This window comes from Pelophylax lessonae (assembly GCF_965119305.1).
Source record: "Pelophylax lessonae genome assembly, chromosome: 13".
NCBI classification, from domain to species: Eukaryota; Metazoa; Chordata; class Amphibia; order Anura; family Ranidae; genus Pelophylax; species Pelophylax lessonae.
In genome coordinates this window covers 135,851,957-135,876,038 of record NC_138780.1, presented here as the reverse complement: position 1 = coordinate 135,876,038, position 24,082 = coordinate 135,851,957, and the positions used below count along the sequence as shown (strand labels likewise).

The window sequence follows — 24,082 nt, the reverse complement described above, 5'->3', positions numbered from 1 at the left end:
TAAGTTGGCCAAGCTGGGTGCAAATTTTGCCCCCATCGCGACCCCCCTGTTCTGCAGGTAATGAGTGTTGTTAAACCAGAAGAGGTTATGAGACATCGCAAATTTGATAATGTCTACTATAAACCTCTTCTGTTCGCTGGATAAAGAGCTCCACAGATCTAGATAATACTGTACAGCCTCTAATCCCTGCTCATGGTCAATTATGGTGTACAGGGACGCTACGTCCGCTGTAGCCATAATATACCCTTCTTTCCAGGAAATATCTTGGAGGATATTTAGGACATGGGTCGTGTCTTTGAGGTACGACGGAATTTGTTTAACAAGGGGTTGTAAAAATTCATCAGCATATTTGCCTATCCGGGAGCAAAGGGAATCTATCCCGCTGATTATGGGGCGTCCCGGAGGTTTAACGGGATTCTTGTGGACTTTAGGTAAAAAATAAATAATAGGCAAACGAGGTGCGGAAGGTATTAAAAACAATTTTTCTTTTTTGCTTAAAATCCCCTCTTCATGTGCCTTATCAACTAAGGATTGTAGCTCCTTTTTATACTTAGGAGTAGGATTGGAGGCTAAAACTTTATATGTCTCTCTATCGTTTAAGATACTATTCATTTCAGAAACATAGTCAGTTTTATCCAGAACTACTATGCCGCCCCCCTTGTCAGCGGGGCGGATCACTATGTCCTTATTATCACAGAGTTTTTGAAGCCCTGTATGGAATTTATCCTTAGTAGGAGGTTTTTTGATTCTGATGTTTTCTATGTCTTTCAAGACCAGATCTTTGAAAACCTGGACTGAGGGGGCGATTTTTCCAGGGGGGTTGAACAAGGAAGCGTTAGCCAGGGATGTGTGTACATACCTATGATCGGTATTAGCCAAAGTGCGAGTGGGATTAGAGATAATATATCTCTGAACGTTCAGTTTCCTGACGTACTTTTGCACGTCTATAAAGGCGCTGAATTTATTCAGCGCCTTAGGTGGTGCAAATTTTAATCCACGATCAAGAACGGCTTTTTCATCGTCAGAAAACTGAGCCTTTGACAAATTGAAGATGCCAGGATCTTTTACACTCTTCTTCTTTTCCTTCCTTGTCCGCCTCCCCCCTCTGGTCCCTCTCTGTGTTCTATATAGCGTTTGTTTCCTCCTCCCCTGTGAAAATCCCCTTGTTGATAATTATCTTCACGTGAATACTCGTAGGAAGGATAATTTGAACGGGGGGTATTCCTGGGTGGATAGTATTCATTTTGAGGTCTCCTGGTGGCTGACCATCCATTATTAGAGATATCACCCGGATGACGGGTGATTACTCGGTCTCCAGTGTCCAGGGGGGAATCCCATCCCCCATTTTCTAGGGGGGTGAACCTATTATAAAGGGGAACCTCAGACCGTCTTGGTGTTATAAAATTAGGGTTAGACCCTTGTTGATTGCCATTATTATTTCCCCTATTGTAGGGTGGATTTCTATAAGGCAATAGGGAATTATTTGAGTTGTTATTTCTCAAGGTCTGGGGTCCCTGTTTGTTTGGGGGGGGTTTTCGTCCTTTTCCCCTCCTTCCCACCTGTTGTGGTCTAGGGGGAAGGGGGGGGGGAGGAAGAGGTGTGTAGGACTGTGTCTGGATCTCCATTTCCTCATCACGAGGGTTAGAGGTCGCAGAACCTTCAGAATTCCTTACCATTTGCCATTTAAAAACAGTATCATTCTTATAGTCCTGTAAATCCCTATTGTATTTCCGTTTCTTTTTATTTTTTTGTTCAATTATTTCTTTTTCCAAATGTTTCTTGAGTGTGTCAGATCTCTTTTTGTATTCCTCATCATCTTTAAGATCAGCAAGGGACGTCTTGAGAGTCTCAATTTCCTCATTGATCTTAACCAGTTTACTTTTTTTCCTACTGATAAGGAATTGGATAAACCTGACACCTGCCTCATTAAAGTATTGAAACCAGCCTTCTATATCTGGTTCATCGCTTTGGGGGTTGACTTCCCACCTGAGGCTGCGGGGGACCATTTTATCAACTACGTATTTTTCTAAAAATGCAATATCCCAATTTGTATGGGTTTCAGATGTCATCAAATTTTTAAGGCGTAGAAAACGGCCAGCGATGTCATCTGAAACGACTCCGCTGCCATCAAAAACGTCCCCTACATCTAGAATATAGTTACTTCTATATTCAAAAATGTCTATATTGGTTGCCATGATAGACACAAAGTTATAAGTGATAAGCTGCAGAAATGGTGTTAGTAAAAACCAATGTAATATAAATAGAAGAAAAATTTCCGCGCTAGATGTGACAGAAAACCAAATGATTAAGAACAATAGTGAGCAGCTGGCACAAAATCAACTAACAGTGATTCAAAAAATACAATAAAAACCAAAAAGTGCAGCGCTGAAATCAGTATACAATTATATAGCTGAAAAGCTCATATAAAGAAAACAAAAAAGGAGAGGGGATAATGTCCAAATGAATAGTCCCAATATTAAGTGCAGAGATGTGAATCCACGTGCAAAATAACTTTCTTCCAGTGACACCAGGGAAAAGTGTAGGAAGGGGACACCCTTGTGCTCAGGTATAACAAGCAGCTTACCGAAATTCCGTGGCTGCTCAATTTAATGAGACAGCCTCTCCCAGCTAGTAGTAAACCAGTAGGTCAACCGATATCAAGCTCAGGTGCTTCGAAAGACTCCAAAAGCCGAAAGCCGTTTCCGGTGTGTTGTTAAACCGATCACATTAATATGTGGCACACTTGGAACTTCTCATATACTCCATTGAACGTAAAGCCATATGTAGAAAGAAACAGAGGCCCATAGCGTAATCCCGTAAACCAATAGGTAAATTTATTAAAAAAACTACTTACAATTTAAAAGACAAAAACAGGCATGTAGTATGTGCCGGTCATGGATCTAACCGCGGCGTCCCGCAAGTCTCCAGATCAGCATATGGATAAACAGCCGGCTTCGTTGGGGGGCGTGTGGACGTTTATGTCTGGGATCGCCTCTCCTTTTTTGTTTTCTTTATATGAGCTTTTCAGCTATATAATTGTATACTGATTTCAGCGCTGCACTTTTTGGTTTTTATTGTATTTTTTGAATCACTGTTAGTTGATTTTGTGCCAGCTGCTCACTATTGTTCTTAATCATTTGGTTTTCTGTCACATCTAGCGCGGAAATTTTTCTTCTATTTATATTACATTGGTTTTTACTAACACCATTTCTGCAGCTTATCACTTATAACTTTGTGTCTATCATGGCAACCAATATAGACATTTTTGAATATAGAAGTAACTATATTCTAGATGTAGGGGACGTTTTTGATGGCAGCGGAGTCGTTTCAGATGACATCGCTGGCCGTTTTCTACGCCTTAAAAATTTGATGACATCTGAAACCCATACAAATTGGGATATTGCATTTTTAGAAAAATACGTAGTTGATAAAATGGTCCCCCGCAGCCTCAGGTGGGAAGTCAACCCCCAAAGCGATGAACCAGATATAGAAGGCTGGTTTCAATACTTTAATGAGGCAGGTGTCAGGTTTATCCAATTCCTTATCAGTAGGAAAAAAAGTAAACTGGTTAAGATCAATGAGGAAATTGAGACTCTCAAGACGTCCCTTGCTGATCTTAAAGATGATGAGGAATACAAAAAGAGATCTGACACACTCAAGAAACATTTGGAAAAAGAAATAATTGAACAAAAAAATAAAAAGAAACGGAAATACAATAGGGATTTACAGGACTATAAGAATGATACTGTTTTTAAATGGCAAATGGTAAGGAATTCTGAAGGTTCTGCGACCTCTAACCCTCGTGATGAGGAAATGGAGATCCAGACACAGTCCTACACACCTCTTCCTCCCCCCCCCCTTCCCCCTAGACCACAACAGGTGGGAAGGAGGGGAAAAGGACGAAAACCCCCCCCAAACAAACAGGGACCCCAGACCTTGAGAAATAACAACTCAAATAATTCCCTATTGCCTTATAGAAATCCACCCTACAATAGGGGAAATAATAATGGCAATCAACAAGGGTCTAACCCTAATTTTATAACACCAAGACGGTCTGAGGTTCCCCTTTATAATAGGTTCACCCCCCTAGAAAATGGGGGATGGGATTCCCCCCTGGACACTGGAGACCGAGTAATCACCCGTCATCCGGGTGATATCTCTAATAATGGATGGTCAGCCACCAGGAGACCTCAAAATGAATACTATCCACCCAGGAATACCCCCCGTTCAAATTATCCTTCCTACGAGTATTCACGTGAAGATAATTATCAACAAGGGGATTTTCACAGGGGAGGAGGAAACAAACGCTATATAGAACACAGAGAGGGACCAGAGGGGGGAGGCGGACAAGGAAGGAAAAGAAGAAGAGTGTAAAAGATCCTGGCATCTTCAATTTGTCAAAGGCTCAGTTTTCTGACGATGAAAAAGCCGTTCTTGATCGTGGATTAAAATTTGCACCACCTAAGGCGCTGAATAAATTCAGCGCCTTTATAGACGTGCAAAAGTACGTCAGGAAACTGAACGTTCAGAGATATATTATCTCTAATCCCACTCGCACTTTGGCTAATACCGATCATAGGTATGTACACACATCCCTGGCTAACGCTTCCTTGTTCAACCCCCCTGGAAAAATCGCCCCCTCAGTCCAGGTTTTCAAAGATCTGGTCTTGAAAGACATAGAAAACATCAGAATCAAAAAACCTCCTACTAAGGATAAATTCCATACAGGGCTTCAAAAACTCTGTGATAATAAGGACATAGTGATCCGCCCCGCTGACAAGGGGGGCGGCATAGTAGTTCTGGATAAAACTGACTATGTTTCTGAAATGAATAGTATCTTAAACGATAGAGAGACATATAAAGTTTTAGCCTCCAATCCTACTCCTAAGTATAAAAAGGAGCTACAATCCTTAGTTGATAAGGCACATGAAGAGGGGATTTTAAGCAAAAAAGAAAAATTGTTTTTAATACCTTCCGCACCTCGTTTGCCTATTATTTATTTTTTACCTAAAGTCCACAAGAATCCCGTTAAACCTCCGGGACGCCCCATAATCAGCGGGATAGATTCCCTTTGCTCCCGGATAGGCAAATATGCTGATGAATTTTTACAACCCCTTGTTAAACAAATTCCGTCGTACCTCAAAGACACGACCCATGTCCTAAATATCCTCCAAGATATTTCCTGGAAAGAAGGGTATATTATGGCTACAGCGGACGTAGCGTCCCTGTACACCATAATTGACCATGAGCAGGGATTAGAGGCTGTACAGTATTATCTAGATCTGTGGAGCTCTTTATCCAGCGAACAGAAGAGGTTTATAGTAGACATTATCAAATTTGCGATGTCTCATAACCTCTTCTGGTTTAACAACACTCATTACCTGCAGAACAGGGGGGTCGCGATGGGGGCAAAATTTGCACCCAGCTTGGCCAACTTATTTATGGCCAAGTGGGAGGAGGATGTCGTCTTTGCGAATCGACCGCCGCAGTTGATCCTGTGGCGGCGTTACATTGACGACATCCTCCTCCTATGGGATGGCAATGCCCCCTCACTTGACTCCTTTATCTCGAACTTAAACATCAACAATAGAGGTATTAAACTAGATCACACTAGTAGCTCTACACAAATCACGTTTCTTGATCTGAATCTGGTGGTACAGGAGGATAAAATCATTACCACCACTCATTTTAAGAAAACGGACCGGAACAGCTTCATTCCACATGATAGTTGTCATCACCAATCATGGCTCAATGCTGTCCCAAAGGGACAGTTCCTGCGATTACGCAGAAACTGCACCCAATTAAATGACTTTTTTCAACAGGCTAACACCCTTAAAATGAAATTTATAGAGAAAGGGTACAACGTTTCCCAATTAGACACTACCATTAGAGACGTAGCGGCTGTCGACAGATCCTCGTTGCTACGTCCAAGTCTAAAGGGTAATAACAACCAAAGTTTTAAAAATTCTTTTATTACTTCATATTCTACCCAGCATTTTTTAATTAAAAATATTATTAAAAAACACTGGCCGGTCCTTAAAAATGACCGGGTTCTGGGCCCTGTTTTATCTGAACATCCCAAAGTTATTTTCAGGGGAGTCCCATCTTTGAGACATAAAATAGCTCAAAACGTTGTTGAAAGGCCTATTCAGCCCACTTTCTTTGGAGATTTTAGAGGCTTCTACCCCTGTCACAGATGCCAGATCTGCTCCCTCAATTCATTCAAAGGGAGAAAAATCGAAAAATTTGTATCCTCCACGACTGGACGAGAATACAAGATAGATTCTTTCATCACTTGCTCGTCCACCAACGTCGTTTATATGTTGCAATGTAAATGTGGTCAACAATACATTGGACGCACAACGAGGAAATTACAGATCAGGCTAGGAGAGCATGTGGGCAACATTAGGAAAGGCTTCCCCGGTCATAGTGTCTCCAAACACTATGACCAATGCCACCACAAGAACCCAAAAAACACACTCTTTATAGGGATAGATAGGTTTAAAGCTCACTGGCGAGGATCCAACGTAAGGCGAGAAATTTCCAGGATGGAAACTCGCTGGATCTATTGCCTAAAATCCTATATTCCCTATGGGTTAAATGTGGAATGGGATGTAAATTGTTTTATTAATAATAGCTGATTTCAACCTTTTTAATCCTTTTAATCTTTCTCATAAGTTGATGTATATCTTGATTTATACAGGCTGGTTCTAAATTGTGAGGCTATGTGTGATACACATTCCATTTATTAATATTTTGCATTTTTCACATATTTTTCATTTTATACATATTTATCACTATTTTTATTCACTCACTAAAAAAAAAAAAAAAAAAAAAAAAAAATTTATGGAAATTTTGGATATAGGGAGAGTAAGTAAGGGTTAATTATTTCACAAAATGATATGTGTTCATTCACATGTTAATTTATATTATTCGATTAAATATCACTTATTTTAACCCACTCCCATTTTCACTGTTTTCACCAACAGTGTTTTTTCACATAATTAATTTTTATCCTTTTTGATTTTTATCTCCTTCAGTGGTGTCACACTTATTTGGCCACTAGATGGCGTTTTATATCAATGGAATGAAGTATCACAATGGCCAATTATTAAATATGTAAAAGAAATTTTTCATTACATAGAAGGAATTGGACATCAACTCCTTTGCCTGTTTCAACGATTATCTAGCATTCCACCACATCCTTAATAATTTTTAATTCCGTTATAGACCTTGGTATATATGTATTTTGGTTTTAACCATATTATGTTGTTGGAGGTTGCACTCTGTACACAGGGGCGCCTGAATACCGACGGTGTTGTTTGACAAACTCTGCTGACACCATTTTTGAACAGTGAGGATCTTCACTTCCTGTTTCAAGGGTTTGACATACTCTGCTGACACCATTCTTGAACAGTGAGGATCATCACTTCCTGTTACAAGGGTTTGACACACTCTGCTGACACCATTCTTGAACAGTGAGGATCGTCACTTCCTGTTTCAAGGGTTTGACATACTCTGCTGACACCACTCTTGAATAGTGAGGATCATCACTTCCTGTTTCAAGGGTTTGACATACTCTGCTGACACCACTCTTGAATAGTGAGGATCATCACTTCCTGTTTCAAGGGTTTGACATACTCTGCTGACACCATTCTTGAACAGTGAGGATCGTCACTTCCTGTTACAAGGGTTTGACATACTCTGCTGACACCACTCTTGAACAGTGAGGATCATCACTTCCTGTTACAAGGGATGTGTCTGGAGTGACGACCGCACCTCCGCCTCCGCCCTCTTACCCTGTCAGCTATGGGCGTGAGCGTGTCACTTCCGCCCGGATGACGATGAGTCATCGGAGGATACTGACCATCACTTCCTGTTCATCATGTGATGTGCATCACGTGACGACCGTCTCCCTGCCCCTTTGCCTTTTGAACGAATGGGCATTAAGGAAGACGGATCATCACTTCCTATTAGCGTTTTGTACCACCTATCTCCAGACGGTTTCCTTTGGTCTTTTAACCTATTGGAATCGAGTTATTAACATATTACTCCCGCCCCCCTGGGATTGAACACCCATTGGCAGAGGTGACCGTCATGTGACATAGGTGTGGGGGTACATAGGCGTGTGTGTTGCGTCTGGGGTCACGCCCAGAAGAAGTCTTTCTTATGACGAAACGTTGGCGATCCCAGACATAAACGTCCACACGCCCCCCAACGAAGCCGGCTGTTTATCCATATGCTGATCTGGAGACTTGCGGGACGCCGCGGTTAGATCCATGACCGGCACATACTACATGCCTGTTTTTGTCTTTTAAATTGTAAGTAGTTTTTTTAATAAATTTACCTATTGGTTTACGGGATTACGCTATGGGCCTCTGTTTCTTTCTACATATGGCTTTACGTTCAATGGAGTATATGAGAAGTTCCAAGTGTGCCACATATTAATGTGATCGGTTTAACAACACACCGGAAACGGCTTTCGGCTTTTGGAGTCTTTCGAAGCACCTGAGCTTGATATCGGTTGACCTACTGGTTTACTACTAGCTGGGAGAGGCTGTCTCATTAAATTGAGCAGCCACGGAATTTCGGTAAGCTGCTTGTTATACCTGAGCACAAGGGTGTCCCCTTCCTACACTTTTCCCTGGTGTCACTGGAAGAAAGTTATTTTGCACGTGGATTCACATCTCTGCACTTAATATTGGGACTATTCATTTGGACATTATCCCCTCTCCTTTTTTGTTTTCTTTATATGAGCTTTTCAGCTATATAATTGTATACTGATTTCAGCGCTGCACTTTTTGGTTTTTATTGTATTTTTTGAATCACTGTTAGTTGATTTTGTGCCAGCTGCTCACTATTGTTCTTAATCATTTGGTTTTCTGTCACATCTAGCGCGGAAATTTTTCTTCTATTTATATTACACAAGTATAACATGTTTATTATTAAAAAAAAAACAATAATAAACATATTTATAAAAAAAAAATAAAGTAAAGTTATTGTAAAGTCTTTTTTTCTTTATTTTACACTGTTGCTTTAATTTTTTTAAAATCACTGTTATTGCTGTTAAAAAGGAATGTAAACCTCCTTGTGACAGCAATAGACATGCGACAGAATCCCTCCTGTGCCTTTAAAAGCATTCAAAACACCAAGATGGTTGTTTCTGAATTTCAATTTTCAAAAAATGGCGCTGACGGCTTCTGAGTAAACCGGAAGTGATGTCATGTCATTGCTTCCAGTTTGCTATAGCGAACAGCCGATCAAAGCCGATTCTTGCTTTGCTTGGCTGTCTGGCCAGCCACTGGATGTGTCAGCTGGTCGCGCATAGGAGAGACGCGAAAGTGTCGCTCCGATTGCTATTATAAGTGAGCCGACCGCCTGCTCTAAAAAAAATACCTGGGTGTGCCTTTAGCTGCAGGCATCATCCTGGTAAAACCACCAAAAGTCCAGTATTGTACAGGTACATCGCTGGACAGAAAGTGGTTAATTTTATGACATACAGGGGTTGATTTACTAAAACAGGAGTGCACAATTTGGTGCAGCTCTGCACAGAAACCAATCAGCTTCAAGGTTTTTTGTCAAAGCTTAACCAGTTGACGACCGCCCGATGCAGATGTACTGCAGCAGGCAGCCGTAAACATACATTTCGTATGGGTACAGCAACGCACGACCGCACAATTGTCCGTTAAAAAAACGCAGTGCCGAATCGCAAAATAGGGCAAATCCTTCTGGTCTTAAAGTGGTTAATGGAAGAAGCTAAAGTTAGAAGCGGATTGGCTACCATGCACAGCTGCACCAGATTTTGCACTGTTCATTTTTGGTAAATCGACCTCTTTATCACACTAATGCCTAGTACACATGACGAAAATAATCGTCAAGAGTATTCGTTCAATAATCTAATTGCTAATACACAGCTTACAACATCTGATCACAACAGTTCAGATGAAAGTTTGCAAAGGAACAGGAGAGAAAAATGTTTCTGTTTGAGAACAGAACAAAATGATTTTCTTGTAATTAGTATGGCATTAGTACAAAAGCCCATTCTCAGTAATCTGCTCATATACTAAGCAAGCAAACAACCAAAGGTCTGTTGCAAGTGCCTTGAAAAAGAATTCATATAATATAGGGAGAATATAAAAAGGTATGGAAAAAAAAAAAAAAAAAAAACACCCAGATATACCCTGTAGGCAAGGAAAGAAAATATCTAAACCTGGAAGGCCTGATGGGTGATTTGTTACTGCAGGTGACTTCTGTGCTAAGATGCTTTTTATAAGCCATGTGTCATTTGATGAAATTAAAAGTGTCTGCAGCAGGCTCCCTTCCAATGCTTTCCTCACTAATGAGCTGTCTTCACTGGGCACACAGAGAAATCCATCATGTTTTATGGTTTCCAAGGAAACTATGTCATTGGATCATGTATTCGCAGGCAATGTCACCAATGTCTAAAAATGGCTTTCAATGGCGAGATGTAAAAGATGGACCAGATTGCAATGACAGTAGGAAAGAATACATTGTGTATAGTTTATGCAGCTTGCACTGGACTAAGATGGGTAAAACAGCATCAGTAAATACAAAGACAGTGCCCTACACAAAGCTTTCTACGACCAAGTCTCAAAATAAATCAAACCAAAAAGAACTGAAAAAGCCTAGGGCGACAAAAACAGGAAGATGAGCCATGGTTTTACTGCCCCCCAGCAGCCCACCCAAAGGCTAAAAAACAGCCAGAAGAGGCAGTTTAATGCAAATTTAGCACAACATGCAGAGTTAACAGGCAATACTGCCTGTCAAACTTGGATATTCAAGTAAATGGGGCTGCACCTCAACGGTGAGCCAAACGCTTGGCTCTCGGGAATGAGGCATTAGCCCCATTTTAAAATGCTGTTCAACAAATAAATTTAAAAAAAAAAACACGGCCTCCCAAATGCCTGACCATGGCTTCTTAGCCGTACTCTGAAAAGAAATCCACTATGGATGACTTTTCAGAGTATTGACCAGTGTGAACCTAGCCTAAAAGCTTGCAGAAGCTTCTTTGCAAGCTTAGATTTGTGTGGTGCTGTTGAGATAACCCATAGTGCTTTGGAAGTCCCTTGCCACATGAAATGTTTATTTGTAAAACAAAGATTTAAAAGCTATACATACTGTGCAGTTATTATATACAGTATATTATATAGACACACACACACACACACAGTTCCATGAAATTGTATTCATCTTTATGGAAGTTGTCGTGTTTTATTGTCATGCTACTTTAACGCACAGTGGATTTACCTCAGTTTATCAGACCATCTCTACTGATCTATGTCCCCGAAAGCAGCCGGAGAAAACCCATTGTGAACTAAGAGGTGATATAGACATAAAAGTGACACCCTGCAGGTGAAAATACAAACTGGAGTAAAGGCTTGAGCACCTGACCACTCCTACTCTCAGCTGGTCCAGCAGGGACCCGCCAAGATTTGAATGATGTATGAGCAGGCTGAATGTACCCAAGTCAATCCATCGATCAACTTGGGTACAACCAGCATGTCAGATTTTTTATGCGACTGTTGCCAGTGACTATAGCTGCTAGCAATAATCACTGTGCGTTCTCCCGGCAGGGACAGCTCCCTGTGCACCTTCCTCCATGGGGTGCACACAATAGCTCGTAGAGGGATTCCCCCATTAACATTAACTGTGTTGATGAGGAAAATCAAGCAATTTTCTTTCCTGCAACTCATGATTGCAGGAAAGAAAATCGCACCATTTATGGCCGCCTTTAGTTTGGTTTGTGAGATCAGAAAATGCTGGAAAGGCAAAAAGGTATGGAGTCCCGGGGATTACAGTGACCACATTTCCAAAATGAAATCAACAAGAACACCAGAAATCATCTTGGGAGCCCATAATCAATTTCTGTTAATAGAAATAAGACCGCATGAAGGTAAAAATGTAGCAAATAGACTTCTTGGGCCAAATATTTTCCTAATTATTACCCCTTGATTTACGGATAAAAAGATTTAGGTCCAGTGCCCCACGTCTACCTGTTTTTGGACTCACATATTCACATTTTCAACATGGCCTTTATATCTACAGCAGGCAATATATCTCTAAATTGCAGCTCTAGAAAAATTACAGCCTAGAACACACTGTAAAATTGTAATATGACATTTCTTTCTAAGAGGAAATAAGACATCTGGGAAACCAAGAATCTCTGACAACATACCACTTTTCTTCAAATAACTGAATGCAAATTAACATCTACAGCAACATGGCTCTCTGAAATAAGTGCACCTCTAGCAAAATGGCAAGAACACATGTAAAAAAAATAGCTTTGGCTATAAGGGACACAATTTACAAATCAATCCGTTTGAGACAAAGTTTGACTAGAACAGTGGTTCCCAAACTGTGGCCCGGGGGACGGATGTGGCCCTTTGCTTGCCATTATCCGGCCCTTGGGGCACTATTACTGCCACTAATATGAGGCGCTATCATGCCAACTGACACCAATAATGGGGCACAATTTCTCCCATTATTAATAGAGCACTATTTATCCCTATGTAAACAACAATGGAGCACTATTCCTCCCCTCGATACCAAACGTGATGATGTTTACTCCCGCTGATGACAGGAATAAGTCTACTCCTGCTGGATACAATCCTGCCCTCTAAAGTCTGAAGGACAATAAACTGGCCTTTTGCTTAGGAAGTTTGGATACCCCTGGACTAGAAGATACCTAGTTATCTGTAAAATTGTCGACCCGTCCCTTTAAGATTATTTCGAATTCCCCTCAGCCCTATCAATACTTTTAAAAACACATCAGCCGACTTACAAGATGGCCACCTTAAAACTAGTTACGTGGAATGTCCGTGGTCTAAGGGACAAAATTAAAAGATCTGCAGTCTTAACCCTTCTCAAAAAACAACATGCAGATATCCTAGTACTTGTGGGCACACATGTGGAGGGTCGCCTCCAGATGGCGCTCAAACATCCTTGGATTGGGTGGGTTTATCACTCCACCTGCACTACACATTCAAGGGGGGTGTCAATTCTCATAGCTAAATCTGTTCACTTTGTGCTCCGGGGCTCTCTTGTAGATCCATCTGGTAGATTTGGGTTCCTTAATGCAACAATTTTTGGGAAGCCGATACTGTTGTTGGCATTCTATATCCCTCCCCCATTCAGCTCCTCAATTATAGTTGAGGGATTTAACACATGGCACGCTACCCTACAACGCCAGTGATATGGTTGGGGGACTTTAATGCTTTGCTAAATTCCAGCTTCGATAAACTACAGGTGACACAGCTATCCCAGTCCATTCCTCATACGACCCAATTTACCAGACTCATAGCCGAATTCAAACTTGTTGATAAATGGAGAATTGAATTCCCTACAACACAGGCCTTTTTGTGTTTCTCTTCTTCACACCACTCTATGTCTCGGATTGATTATATATTTCTCTCTCATACCTTGATTCCCCAGACTGGCTGAGGTGGGTTTCTCACCCAGAACGCTATCTGATCACAGCCTATATTGGGTCACACTTAGAATGGCAGAAACTCCCCCCTCCAGTCATCTGGTGATTAAACCCCTTTTGGCTTACACTCTTCCCAGAGGGAGATGACCTCAGTAAGGAGTGGAACAATTTTTTCCTTGCCAATGAAGATACTGCTTCCATATCTGCAGTGTGGGATACCTTCAAACTCCACAGTAGATCCTCCCTAATCTCACAAATAGCTAAATTAAAATCAGCATCTGCCGAGACTCTGACTCAGGCTATATAGGATCTCTCTGCAGCCGAGCAGGCATTTGTGGAGGAACCCCCCGCCTCCCGTGCTACAAGCCTTAAACAGCTAACTAGAGTTGTTGAACAGTTACAATACGAGAGGGCACGGCATGGGTTGGTTTTTCACAAACAAAAGCAGTTTGAACATGGGGAGATGGCTGGCAAACTTAGGATAGACCACCTGTAGTCATTGCGTTGCACACCCACCATGGTTGACCCCTTAACAGAACCTAGACAAGTAGCAGGTAAATTCAGGGAATTCTATAAAAAACCTTTATACATCCACGATAACTGACAACCATACCGGCACCACTCACGACTGATGAATCGCCGAAGCTTTAGCTCAATTTCCCCGATCTAAGTCACCAGGGCTTGATGGCATACCCATAGAATTTTACTCCCACTATTCGCAATTACTTATACCAAAAATGCTATCACTATTTAATCATATCTTTGAAACCTCTACCCTACCCCCTCTATGAGAGAAGCTCTCATAGTATTACTACCTAAACCAGGCAAAGATTTGGACCATCCCATCTCGCTCCTACAAGTAGACATCAAGATTCTCGCTAAAATCTTATCCAACAGACTTAATCAGGTGATCCTCTCGCTTATACATGTAGACGAAGTTAGCTTTATGCTGGATAAAAATACTGCTTTTAATTTGAGAAGGCTCTTTATGTATCTACAAACACAACATGACAATATAGGCATGAGAGAGGTGGTCGCCTTGGACACAGCTAAGGCGTTTGACTCAGTCAAGTGGTGCTATCTCTGGAGATGTTTGGACAAATATGTTTTTTGGGCCGAAATGTATAAAGTGGGTACAACTGCTCTATCAAGCCCCGCTTACTAGGGGGACCAGGCAAGGATGCCCTCTATCTCCCTTGCTATACGCACTGGTAGCAGAACCGCTGGCGATTGCTATAAGATCGCACCCTGAAGTGGCTGGACTTAGAGTTGGTTCCATAATAGAGAAAATTAGCATGTATGCAGATGATAAACTGCTATATTTGGCAGATCCCGATGCATCCCTAACAACAGCCCTTGCTCTCATAGAACAATTTCGTACTTTCTCTGGCCTTAAAATAAATGGGGCAAGTCCCAAATACTCCCTATTGACTCTTTCCTATGTGCATACAACCAAACTAACCTCTCCCTGCAGAGGGTAAGTTGTATCAAATATCTTGGTGTTCGGATCACTAATACGCAAGCAGATTATATCCCCAACAATATACAACCCCTTTGTGACCTAATTAAAGCAAAAACTCAGATATGGGCACGACTACCCTTGGGGGTAATGGGCCGCATAAACATAATCAAAATGATACTCCTACCCAAAATATTATATATCTTATGGCATTCCCCATTATATCTACCCCTGAAACACTTTCAGTTAATGGAATCCCTTCTAAAACCATTTGACTGGGGCACTAGCAGACACAAACTGCCTTGGAGGAAATTTAAAAACCCTACAGATCTTGGGGGTGCAGCACTTCTGGATCTTGATACATACTATATGGCGTCCCAGTTGTCCCATCTCTTTCACATAGATAAGATGGACAAATTCAGATTCCTATCCTTTCTATATCCCACATGGTCACACTCCTCAATTGACCCGTTATGCACCATAGTGAGTGGACTTGAAGGGGCAGAGATACTAGGGGATAGAATTTCACTACTCTATCAATATAGATGTATTTGAGACATAGTGACGGTTATGCTGAGCTTCCCTCAATATCATATATGTTATATAATAACACATATGTGGAGCTCTAGGGGGTGTATATTTTTTGACTCTCATAGTGGTGGATGGATGCCTCAAACCATTTGACCAACTGAAGGTATGCACTGCCTTACCATATGTTCTTCAGATACTGATTGCAAAATTCTACACTGAACTGCATCTTCCCTCCTAATCCAAGCTGGCCTGTGAACTCCAGGGGAGGTGGATGGGGGATGTTGGTGCCCTGGATGATGAGGAACGGGGGGGGGGGGGGGGGGGGGGGAGGCACTTGCCGGCTGCAAGGTGGTGTCCTCCAAGCTGTCAGACCGTCTGACACAACAATATATTCTTCACCTCTCCTACCTCACTCCCATTAGATTGGTCAGATATAAAAGGTATCAAGGTACCATGTGTCCCATGTCCCATGAGCAAGGAACATTCTATCACCTCCTTTGGCAATGCCCACTGATACAGGGATACTGGAAACAGGTCATGCAGTTCTTACATGATGAGATGGGATCCCCGTTAACACTTTTTCCTAAGCCATGTCTTTTAGGAATTTTTCCTGACACAGACATGGATACATTTACCAAAAATTTTCTCCACAAAACATTATATATTGCCAGGAAATGCATCGCTAGACAATGGATGTGTAGTACACCCCCTGAGTTCAATACTTGGATAATAGAGGTCTATAACACATTGCCATATAAGAGAATTGTGTATATATATAGGGGTTGCTCAAATAAATTCAATAAGATCTGGGACAGATGGCTCCACTGGCCTTCAACGAGTGTCTAAGGGGGGCCGCAAGCCTTTAATTTTCTTGATTCTCTGTACCTCCACTAGTGTACTTGATAGCAACTTTGCATATATAACATTGCCTATTAACAGGGAACAAACGTGAAGTAATACTTTAGGCCCCTTTCACACAGGCGGACCTTTCCGATCAGCCTGTCAGTTTTTTTGGCGGATCTGAACGGTCACCCCATGCATCTCTGTGGGGCATCGGATGTCAGCGGAGACATGTCCACTGACATCAGATCCGATCCATCAAATCTGGACGGATGGAAACCCTATTTTCCATTCGTTCAGCGGATCGGATGAGAATGGACCGACGATTTTTATTTTTAGTTATTGTTATTTTTACTTTTATTTTATTTATTATTTTATTTTTATTTTTCCTTTATTTTCACTATCATTATTATTTCAATTTTTAGTTATATTTATTATTACTATTCACTATCTTCTAAATATAATTTTCTATTATATATATATATCTTTAATTACTTCACTAACTTTTCTACCTTTGTTGTATTTGGTTATACTATGCATTTTAATTGATTGCTCATTACTCTTTTAGATGTACAAATATTTTATTTGTATTATATAGGGTATTGTTGCTTTTTTTCCATAGCTCTTTTGTTCTTAGCACTCCCATTGTCCTTTTAATTGGTTGTCATACTGATGGGCATTCCCATTTTATTTACCTTGTTGATATAAATGAGGCTCCTTTTTGATTCACCCGTACCTACACTTGAAAAAAGAGCATGCATGCCCATTGTGAGCTTGGCGCATGCTCTGAAACACGTCGTGTCATTCTCCTGATCCGGGTGACTTCACGTGGCATATGCTGCGTTCCAGCCTGGTACACGGACACTAGCCGAACCCGGAAGACTTACAGCCGGCCTCTCCGTCTTCATCTAACTGGCTACAGTTACCATTCCATTCCCGGACGCTGGATTTCACCATCATCCCCGCGGCTCACCGGCATTAGACTGAGCCTAAGATCTCTTATCCCATGTGAGTTTGTACATTATTGTGTGCTTCCCATGAAATAAATCAATACTGCACTTAGAGGCGCTTTGCTTGTTTGTTTATATACTGAAAATATTTCAAGGGTTCCCCCATTGCTCTAGACAAATGGTGAAAACAAGGAATGGATCTGCTTCATATACCTATATAATCTTATGTTTACACTGCAAGGAGCCATAAGTTATGAATACAAGCTTGGATCCCTTCTGGAGAACATATAATTAGATAGAAGACTTCCCACAAATCGCAATCTGGAACCACAAGCGATAAGCAATTTTAGATTCGGTCATTGAAGGATAAGTTGACCTTTTAAAAAAAAAAAAATATATATATATATAAATGCACTTGTTTTTGGAGGTTAAAAAAAAATGCATTATTTTTTTTCTCAAGAAGAACATTGCACACGCGAATCTGTAGATCGCAGATGCAATGTAAAGCTCTTGCAGAACCTTCCCTACAGCTCTGAACAGGCTGTCAATTTCAGAGCTACAGGAAGAGTAAATGGACTACAAGTATGCTAATCAGCACGCTTACAGTCCATTGAAACTACAAGTCCATCTGCCACAGTGGCAGATGAGACTTGTGGTTTATCTATTTACAGATCTCTGTGAATGAATGATTTGGCTGTGTTGGCGAAGATGATTTTAAAATGGGAGAATGGCTGTGGGGGACTAGCACCCCCACCTGCTGTACCACCCGGCGGAGGGGTTGCACAGAAACCAATATTTAGGGTGTAACATGTTACTAAAGGTGAACTTACCTTCTAAATTAAACAACTATGTGGAGCAAATGCAAACACCAAGGCTAAAAGTTGTTTGAACCAAACCTCAGTTGCCATCAGTTTTAATGGATAACATGCACTATATGTATTAGTGAAGGGAAATGGAACTGAAGATGTGTGAAAAGATGAAAAAGACTGAGGAAGGGAGCGTGTCTCCCGAAACGTGTCAGAAGTCCAATTACAGGGATATGTTCACTTCCACATGTGGTGGACTCATTCAATGCAATTTTTGCCCTTTATGTCTGCGAGTATGTTTTTGCCATTTTAATAAAAAGTTTTAAAGGTGTCCAAGGGCAGTGCACTAGGTGTTAGAACAAAAGAATGATAAAAATGTATTAAACGGATAAAAAGTACCAAAAAGTACCAATATGCATATTTTTTAAGTTAGTTGTTCTTTCACAACCCAACATCCCCTGTTTCCAGTGTAGGGAGCAGCAGAGATATTGTGCTAGCCAATGGCAAACAGTTAGTCTTACATTTAAGCTTTCTGCTCTTTCTGCTCACTGTTCAATGTTATGTAGGTGTTTTTTCTGAAATCTCAGTTGGGCTTAAACTCTGAAAAGTAATAGTCTTTATAGAAAATAATTTGTAAAGGTGCAAATTCAATGAAAAGCAGGACTCTTCCATTACTTGCGCACCTTTCAATGTCCTCCTAAGAGTATCAGGATCTCTAACAAGCACACAGCAATGGGTGAACCAGCTCCCTCCCACAACCAATTATTGGTCCATTATGCATGACAAGTCTCTGTGCCCAAGAGGTGTGTGAAGCAGCAAGCTAGCTTGCTTCCTAAAAAGAGATAGTAATACTATATTGTAAACCAATGAGAACAGAGATATGGAATCTACTGAGGTTGGTCTCTACTGGTCAGTCTCTTCTGAAAATGCTTTTCGCATTTTATGCTTAGCTATTGTCTTCAGGACTTTCTAGTTTGATGACCTGGCAAAAGTGAGAAAATCAGTAGTTCTTAACTTCACTACCTGGATGCGTATTCCAGGTCAGTGAAAATACAGATGGGAGGATCAGCCAGGCAAGCAGCATTTTAAGCAGTTCAAATATGGCATTCTTTATCTCAATTACAGGTTTCCGTTCAGATCAACATATACCAAATACAGTTCAAATACGATGTACCGATTAGCTTTCCAGGAAGAAATAATACAGACAGCATTCTCTCACCTCACTAGGTATCTCTGATCTGTGAAAGACCCGGGGAAAGGGCTCTCCTGTAGGAACCGGTGCTGTGATGATAGCAGTACTTGTGTCCCGTTCCTGCAGACACAGGGGGAAAAAAATTATATAGTGTGGCTGTGTAAGCTCAAAAACAAGCAATCAGAAATCCAAGAAAACAGCTAAATACACAGAATACATACATTGGAGCAATTTTACCTGGCCATTAATTTGTTTGTCTGTCCATCCAGTACTGAGATTTTCACAGTTTTGCCACACAGCATGTTCCTGTCTGGTAGGACAGGAAAAATGGATTTTTGTAAGAACTTACCGTAAAATCCTTTTCTCTTAAGCTCATTGACAGACGTAGTCTTCTTGATTCTCAAGAGCTGGGTTATGTTGTCTCCGCAGGAGTAGGACTAGGCAGAATGACAAAACATTCTGGCTCCACCCTAGGGGGCAGTCCCTGAGGGTATATCCTCCCTCTCTCTGCTACAGGGAATCAGTTCTGTTTAAAGCAGTACAGAGAAATTAACCCAACCCAACTCAATGATAGAGGGGCGGGTACTACGTCTGTCAATGAGCTTAAGAGAAAAGGATTTTACGGTAAGTTCTTACAAAAATCCATTTTTCTCTATCGCTCATTGACAGACGTAGTCTTCTTGATTCTCAAGAGCTGGGACATCCAGAAGCAGTGCCACAAATGAGGGGTGGGATTGACAAAATCAAATCCAATCTAGTAGGCCCAACCGGTGCCAAACTAGAAGTTTTAAAGGCTCATTATAAACAAAGAATGAGACTAAAGAAAAATTTTCCAACGGAAAAAACCCTCGAGGTAGACCACTGGTCTCCTCAAATTGCGGCCTGCAAAACCTTGCGGCCAAATGAGGCATCAGACGATGCCATTACATCAACTTTATAATGTTTAGAGAAGGTATGCACCGACGACCAGGTAGCCGCCTTGCACACCTGGACCACTGACGCCTGATGGCGAAAGGCCCATGACGCACTAAGTGCCCGAGTGGAGTGCGCCTTAACAGGGAACGGGGGCTCCCGACCCTTAATAGAATAAGCCTGTACTACCGTCTGTCTGATCCATCTGGAAATGGTCGCGGCAGATGCAGGCAACCCCTTTTTGGGTCCATCTGGGATCACAAAAGTGAATCCGTCTTGCGAAACGAGTCTGTCGTTTTCAAGTATACCCTGATCGCCCGGACCACATCCAAGGAGTGCAAAGCAAATTCCCGAGGATGACTGGGCTTAGGACACAGGGAAGGTAATACAATTTCTTCATTCAGATGAAATTCTGAAACCACTTTTGGTAGGAAGGATGGATTCGGACGAAGAACCACCTTATCTCTATGAACCACCAGATATGGTGAACGACAAGATAATGCGGCCAGTTCTGACACCCTGCGTGCAGAAGTAATAGCCACCAAGAAGGCCACCTTCTGGGACAACGTGGGTAGAGGAATCTCCCTAATATCTTCAAAGGGAGGTTTCTGAAGAACCGACAACACTAAATTAAGATCCCAGGGGGGTAACGGCGCGTGCACTGGCGGAGCCAGATGTCGCAGCCCCTGGATGAAATTCCGCACCAAGGAATGAGTAGCCAAAGGCTTCTGAAAGAAGATGGCTAATGCTGAGACCTGACCCTTGATAGTACTCAAGGCCAGTTTCTGCTCAACCCCTTGTTGCAGAAAAGCCTATATTCGACTAATCGAATAAGACCGAGGACGGAACCCCAAAGGTTCACACCATGCAATGTAGGACTTCCATGTGCGATGATAAATCTTTCTGGAAGTCGCTTTCCTTGCTTCAACTAGAGTAGGAATAACTGAAGTTGACAAACCTTTGTCCTTCAGCACCTGGGTCTCAATAGCCAGGCCGTTAAAGCCAGCGATCGTAAAGCAGGATGGAAGATCGGTCCCTGAGACAGTAGATCCTCCCTGAGAGGAAGTCTCCATGGGACGTCCGCCACCAGTCTGACCATGTCGGCGTACCAAGCTCGACGAGGCCAGTCCGGAGCTACCAGGATTACTGGGATTCCTTCCTCCTCTACCCTGCGAAGAAGTCTTGGCAGTAACGCGAGAGGAGGGAAGGCATACATTAGCTGGTATTGCCCCCACGGGGCGATCAGTGCGTCTGCGGTTTCTGCTAGAGGATCGCGGGAGCGAGCCACGAATCTCTGAACTTTCCTGTTGAATCGTGATGCCAACAGATCCACATCCGGGGTGCCCCACCGTAGGCACAACTGGTGGAAAACGTCTGGATGGAGGGACCATTCCCCCTGATCCAGGGTCTGACGGCTGAGATAATCTGCCTGCCAATTCTCCACCCCCGGAATGAACACCGCAGAGATTGCTGGAACATATCGTTCTGCCCAGCGAAGAATGCAAGCCACTTCTTTGGCCGCTCGGACACTCTTGGTGCCCCCCTGGTGATTGACATAAGCCACGGCCGTGGCATTGTCCGACTGGATCCGAACCGGGCTGCCCTGGAGCTGCTCGGTCCAGTGAATCAGACAAAGTCTGATCGCTCTCAGTTCCAATACATTTATCGGTAATCTGGATTCTTCCGGGGACCAAAGTCCCTGGGCAGATAATTGACCGAGAATTCCTCCCCATCCGGATAGACTGGCATCCGTGGTCACTATCGTCCAATATATTGGCAGAAATTACTTTCCCTGGCTGAGCATTGGAGACCGAAGCCACCAAACCAGAGACTCTCTGGTCTGTTTGTTCAATCGTATCTGATTGTCCAGGGATTCCGGATTCCGATTCCATCTGAGGAGAATCTCTTGCTGAAGAATTCGGGTATGGGACTGGGCAAATGGGACTGCTTCGAATGAAGCCACCATCAACCCCAGAACCCTCATGCAAGTCCGAAGGGAAGACCAGCTGTTGGACAGTAACAACTGGACTGCTGATTGAATCTTTCGAAGTTTCCCTACCAGAAGAAACACTCTTGTCCTGACTGTGTCTAGAATTAGACCCAGATATTCGAGCCTCTGGGTGGGAACCAGAAAAGACTTTTGCTGGTTCACCAGCCACCCGAATTCCTGTAAAGAAATCATAGTAATTTCTATGTTTTGTAGCAAGGTCTGAGGAGACTCTGCATGAAGCAGAAGATCGTCTAGGTAACCTAGAATCGATATACCTCTTTGGCGCAGAAGTGCCAACATTGGGGCCAACACCTTTGTGAAGACCCGCGGAGCTGTGGCGAGACCGAAAGGTAACGCCACAAACTGATAGTGGTACTCCTCTACGGAAAAGCGTAGAAAACGCTGATGTCCTGCGAAAATGGGAATGTGAAGATAGGCGTCCTTGATGTCTATGGACGCTAGGACATCCCCTGGATGTAGGAAGGCTGCTACCGTGCGAATGGACTCCATTCTGAATCTTCTTATGTTGACGAAAGAATTGAGTGCTCTTAAGTCCAGAATTGGACGCACTTTGCCCTCTTTCCTGGGTATTGTAAACAGGTTTGAATAAAACCCTTGAAACCGTTCTGTCCAAGGAACGTGGACTACCACTCCTTGTTGTAGTAGATCTGTGACTGCTCTCCGCAGATCTTCTAGACGATCCGGAGATAGTCGGATATTGGAAGGGAAGAATCGCGCCGGTGGGAGAGATCGAAACTCGATCTTGTACCCTGACTTTATGACTTCGCAAACCCATTTGTCCGGGATTCTGGAAAGCCATGGATACGGGAACCGGCGAAGACGTCCCCCCACCCCAGTTATGGGTGGGGGCGCACCTTCAGGCTTTGGATGGTTTATCTTCAGGTCTGGAGGGGGCGGGCTTTTGCTTGCCCGACCAACGACCCCTGACGCCTCCTGTAGGAACCTTGGAGGACTTAGTTTTTTCACCCGCTGGACGAAAAAACCTCTTGTGAGTAGAAAAAGAAGGCCCTCGTCTTTGACGAGTTCCTCTACCTTTAAAATTTTGCGGTAAAAAGGTGCTTTTTCCACCGGTGAGATCCTTAATGATCTCATCTAAGTTGGCTCCAAATAGACGTTCTCCTGAAAAGGGGATATTAGCCAATGCTTTTTTGGAACCTTGGTCGGCTATCCAACCTTTTAGCCACAGTGTACGCCTGAGAACCACTGCTGAGACTGATGCTCGCGCCATTAATGGAGTGGCGTCTAACGCCGCATCACATACAAACTGTAACCCCTGTATCATTTGTTCCAACAAATCTGATACCGCCTGAGGGACTTCTTCTAAGTCCCGGCGTAACCACTTGGTCCATTCAGTTACAGCCTGCGAAACCAGACCAATAGCAATTATTGGCCTGAAAGCTGATCCAATCAAGGAAAACATGGTGCGAGACATAGCTTCTATCTTGCGATCCACTGGATCTTTAAAAGACGGAGCGTCTTCTAAAGGAATAACCGTGGCTTTATTCAATCTAGCAATTGGTGAATCCACCACAGGTGGTTCTGTCCATTTCTTAATAAGGGTTTCCTCAAACGGATAACGCCTGTCAATGCGTTTGGAAATATTAAAAGTGCGTTTTGGCAGACGCCATTCTTCATCGATTGGATTGCCAAAACATTTGGGCAATGGAAAAACCTTTGCCACTTTGATGCGCTTTTTAGTCCCAAAAGGGATCTCAGTTTCAGCTATTTCTGATGGAATACCCTGTAACCTTAAAGTCTCTTGAACAGATACAATGAGTGCGTTTACCAACGCTTCCTCTCGGGCTATGGCAGATGCCGAAACATCCTCCTCACTGTCTGAAGAGACAGGACCCGAGACACCAATACCAGATGAAGTACCTGCAACTGCAGAAATAGGCTCAGAGTCTGAATCCGAGGTTTCAGATAATAAGGGG

General features: G+C 42.5%; 1 protein-coding gene across 1 annotated transcript in view; it reads right to left on the bottom strand.

Annotated features, from left to right (window-relative positions):
- Positions 1-24,082, bottom strand: part of RPAP1 (RNA polymerase II associated protein 1) — a 128,432-nt gene that overhangs the window by 96,907 nt on the left and 7,443 nt on the right. The window contains exon 3 of the mRNA XM_082275309.1: positions 19,253-19,345. Coding sequence (XP_082131435.1) covers positions 19,253-19,345 — 93 coding nt within the window. The remainder of the gene's footprint in view (positions 1-19,252; positions 19,346-24,082) is intronic.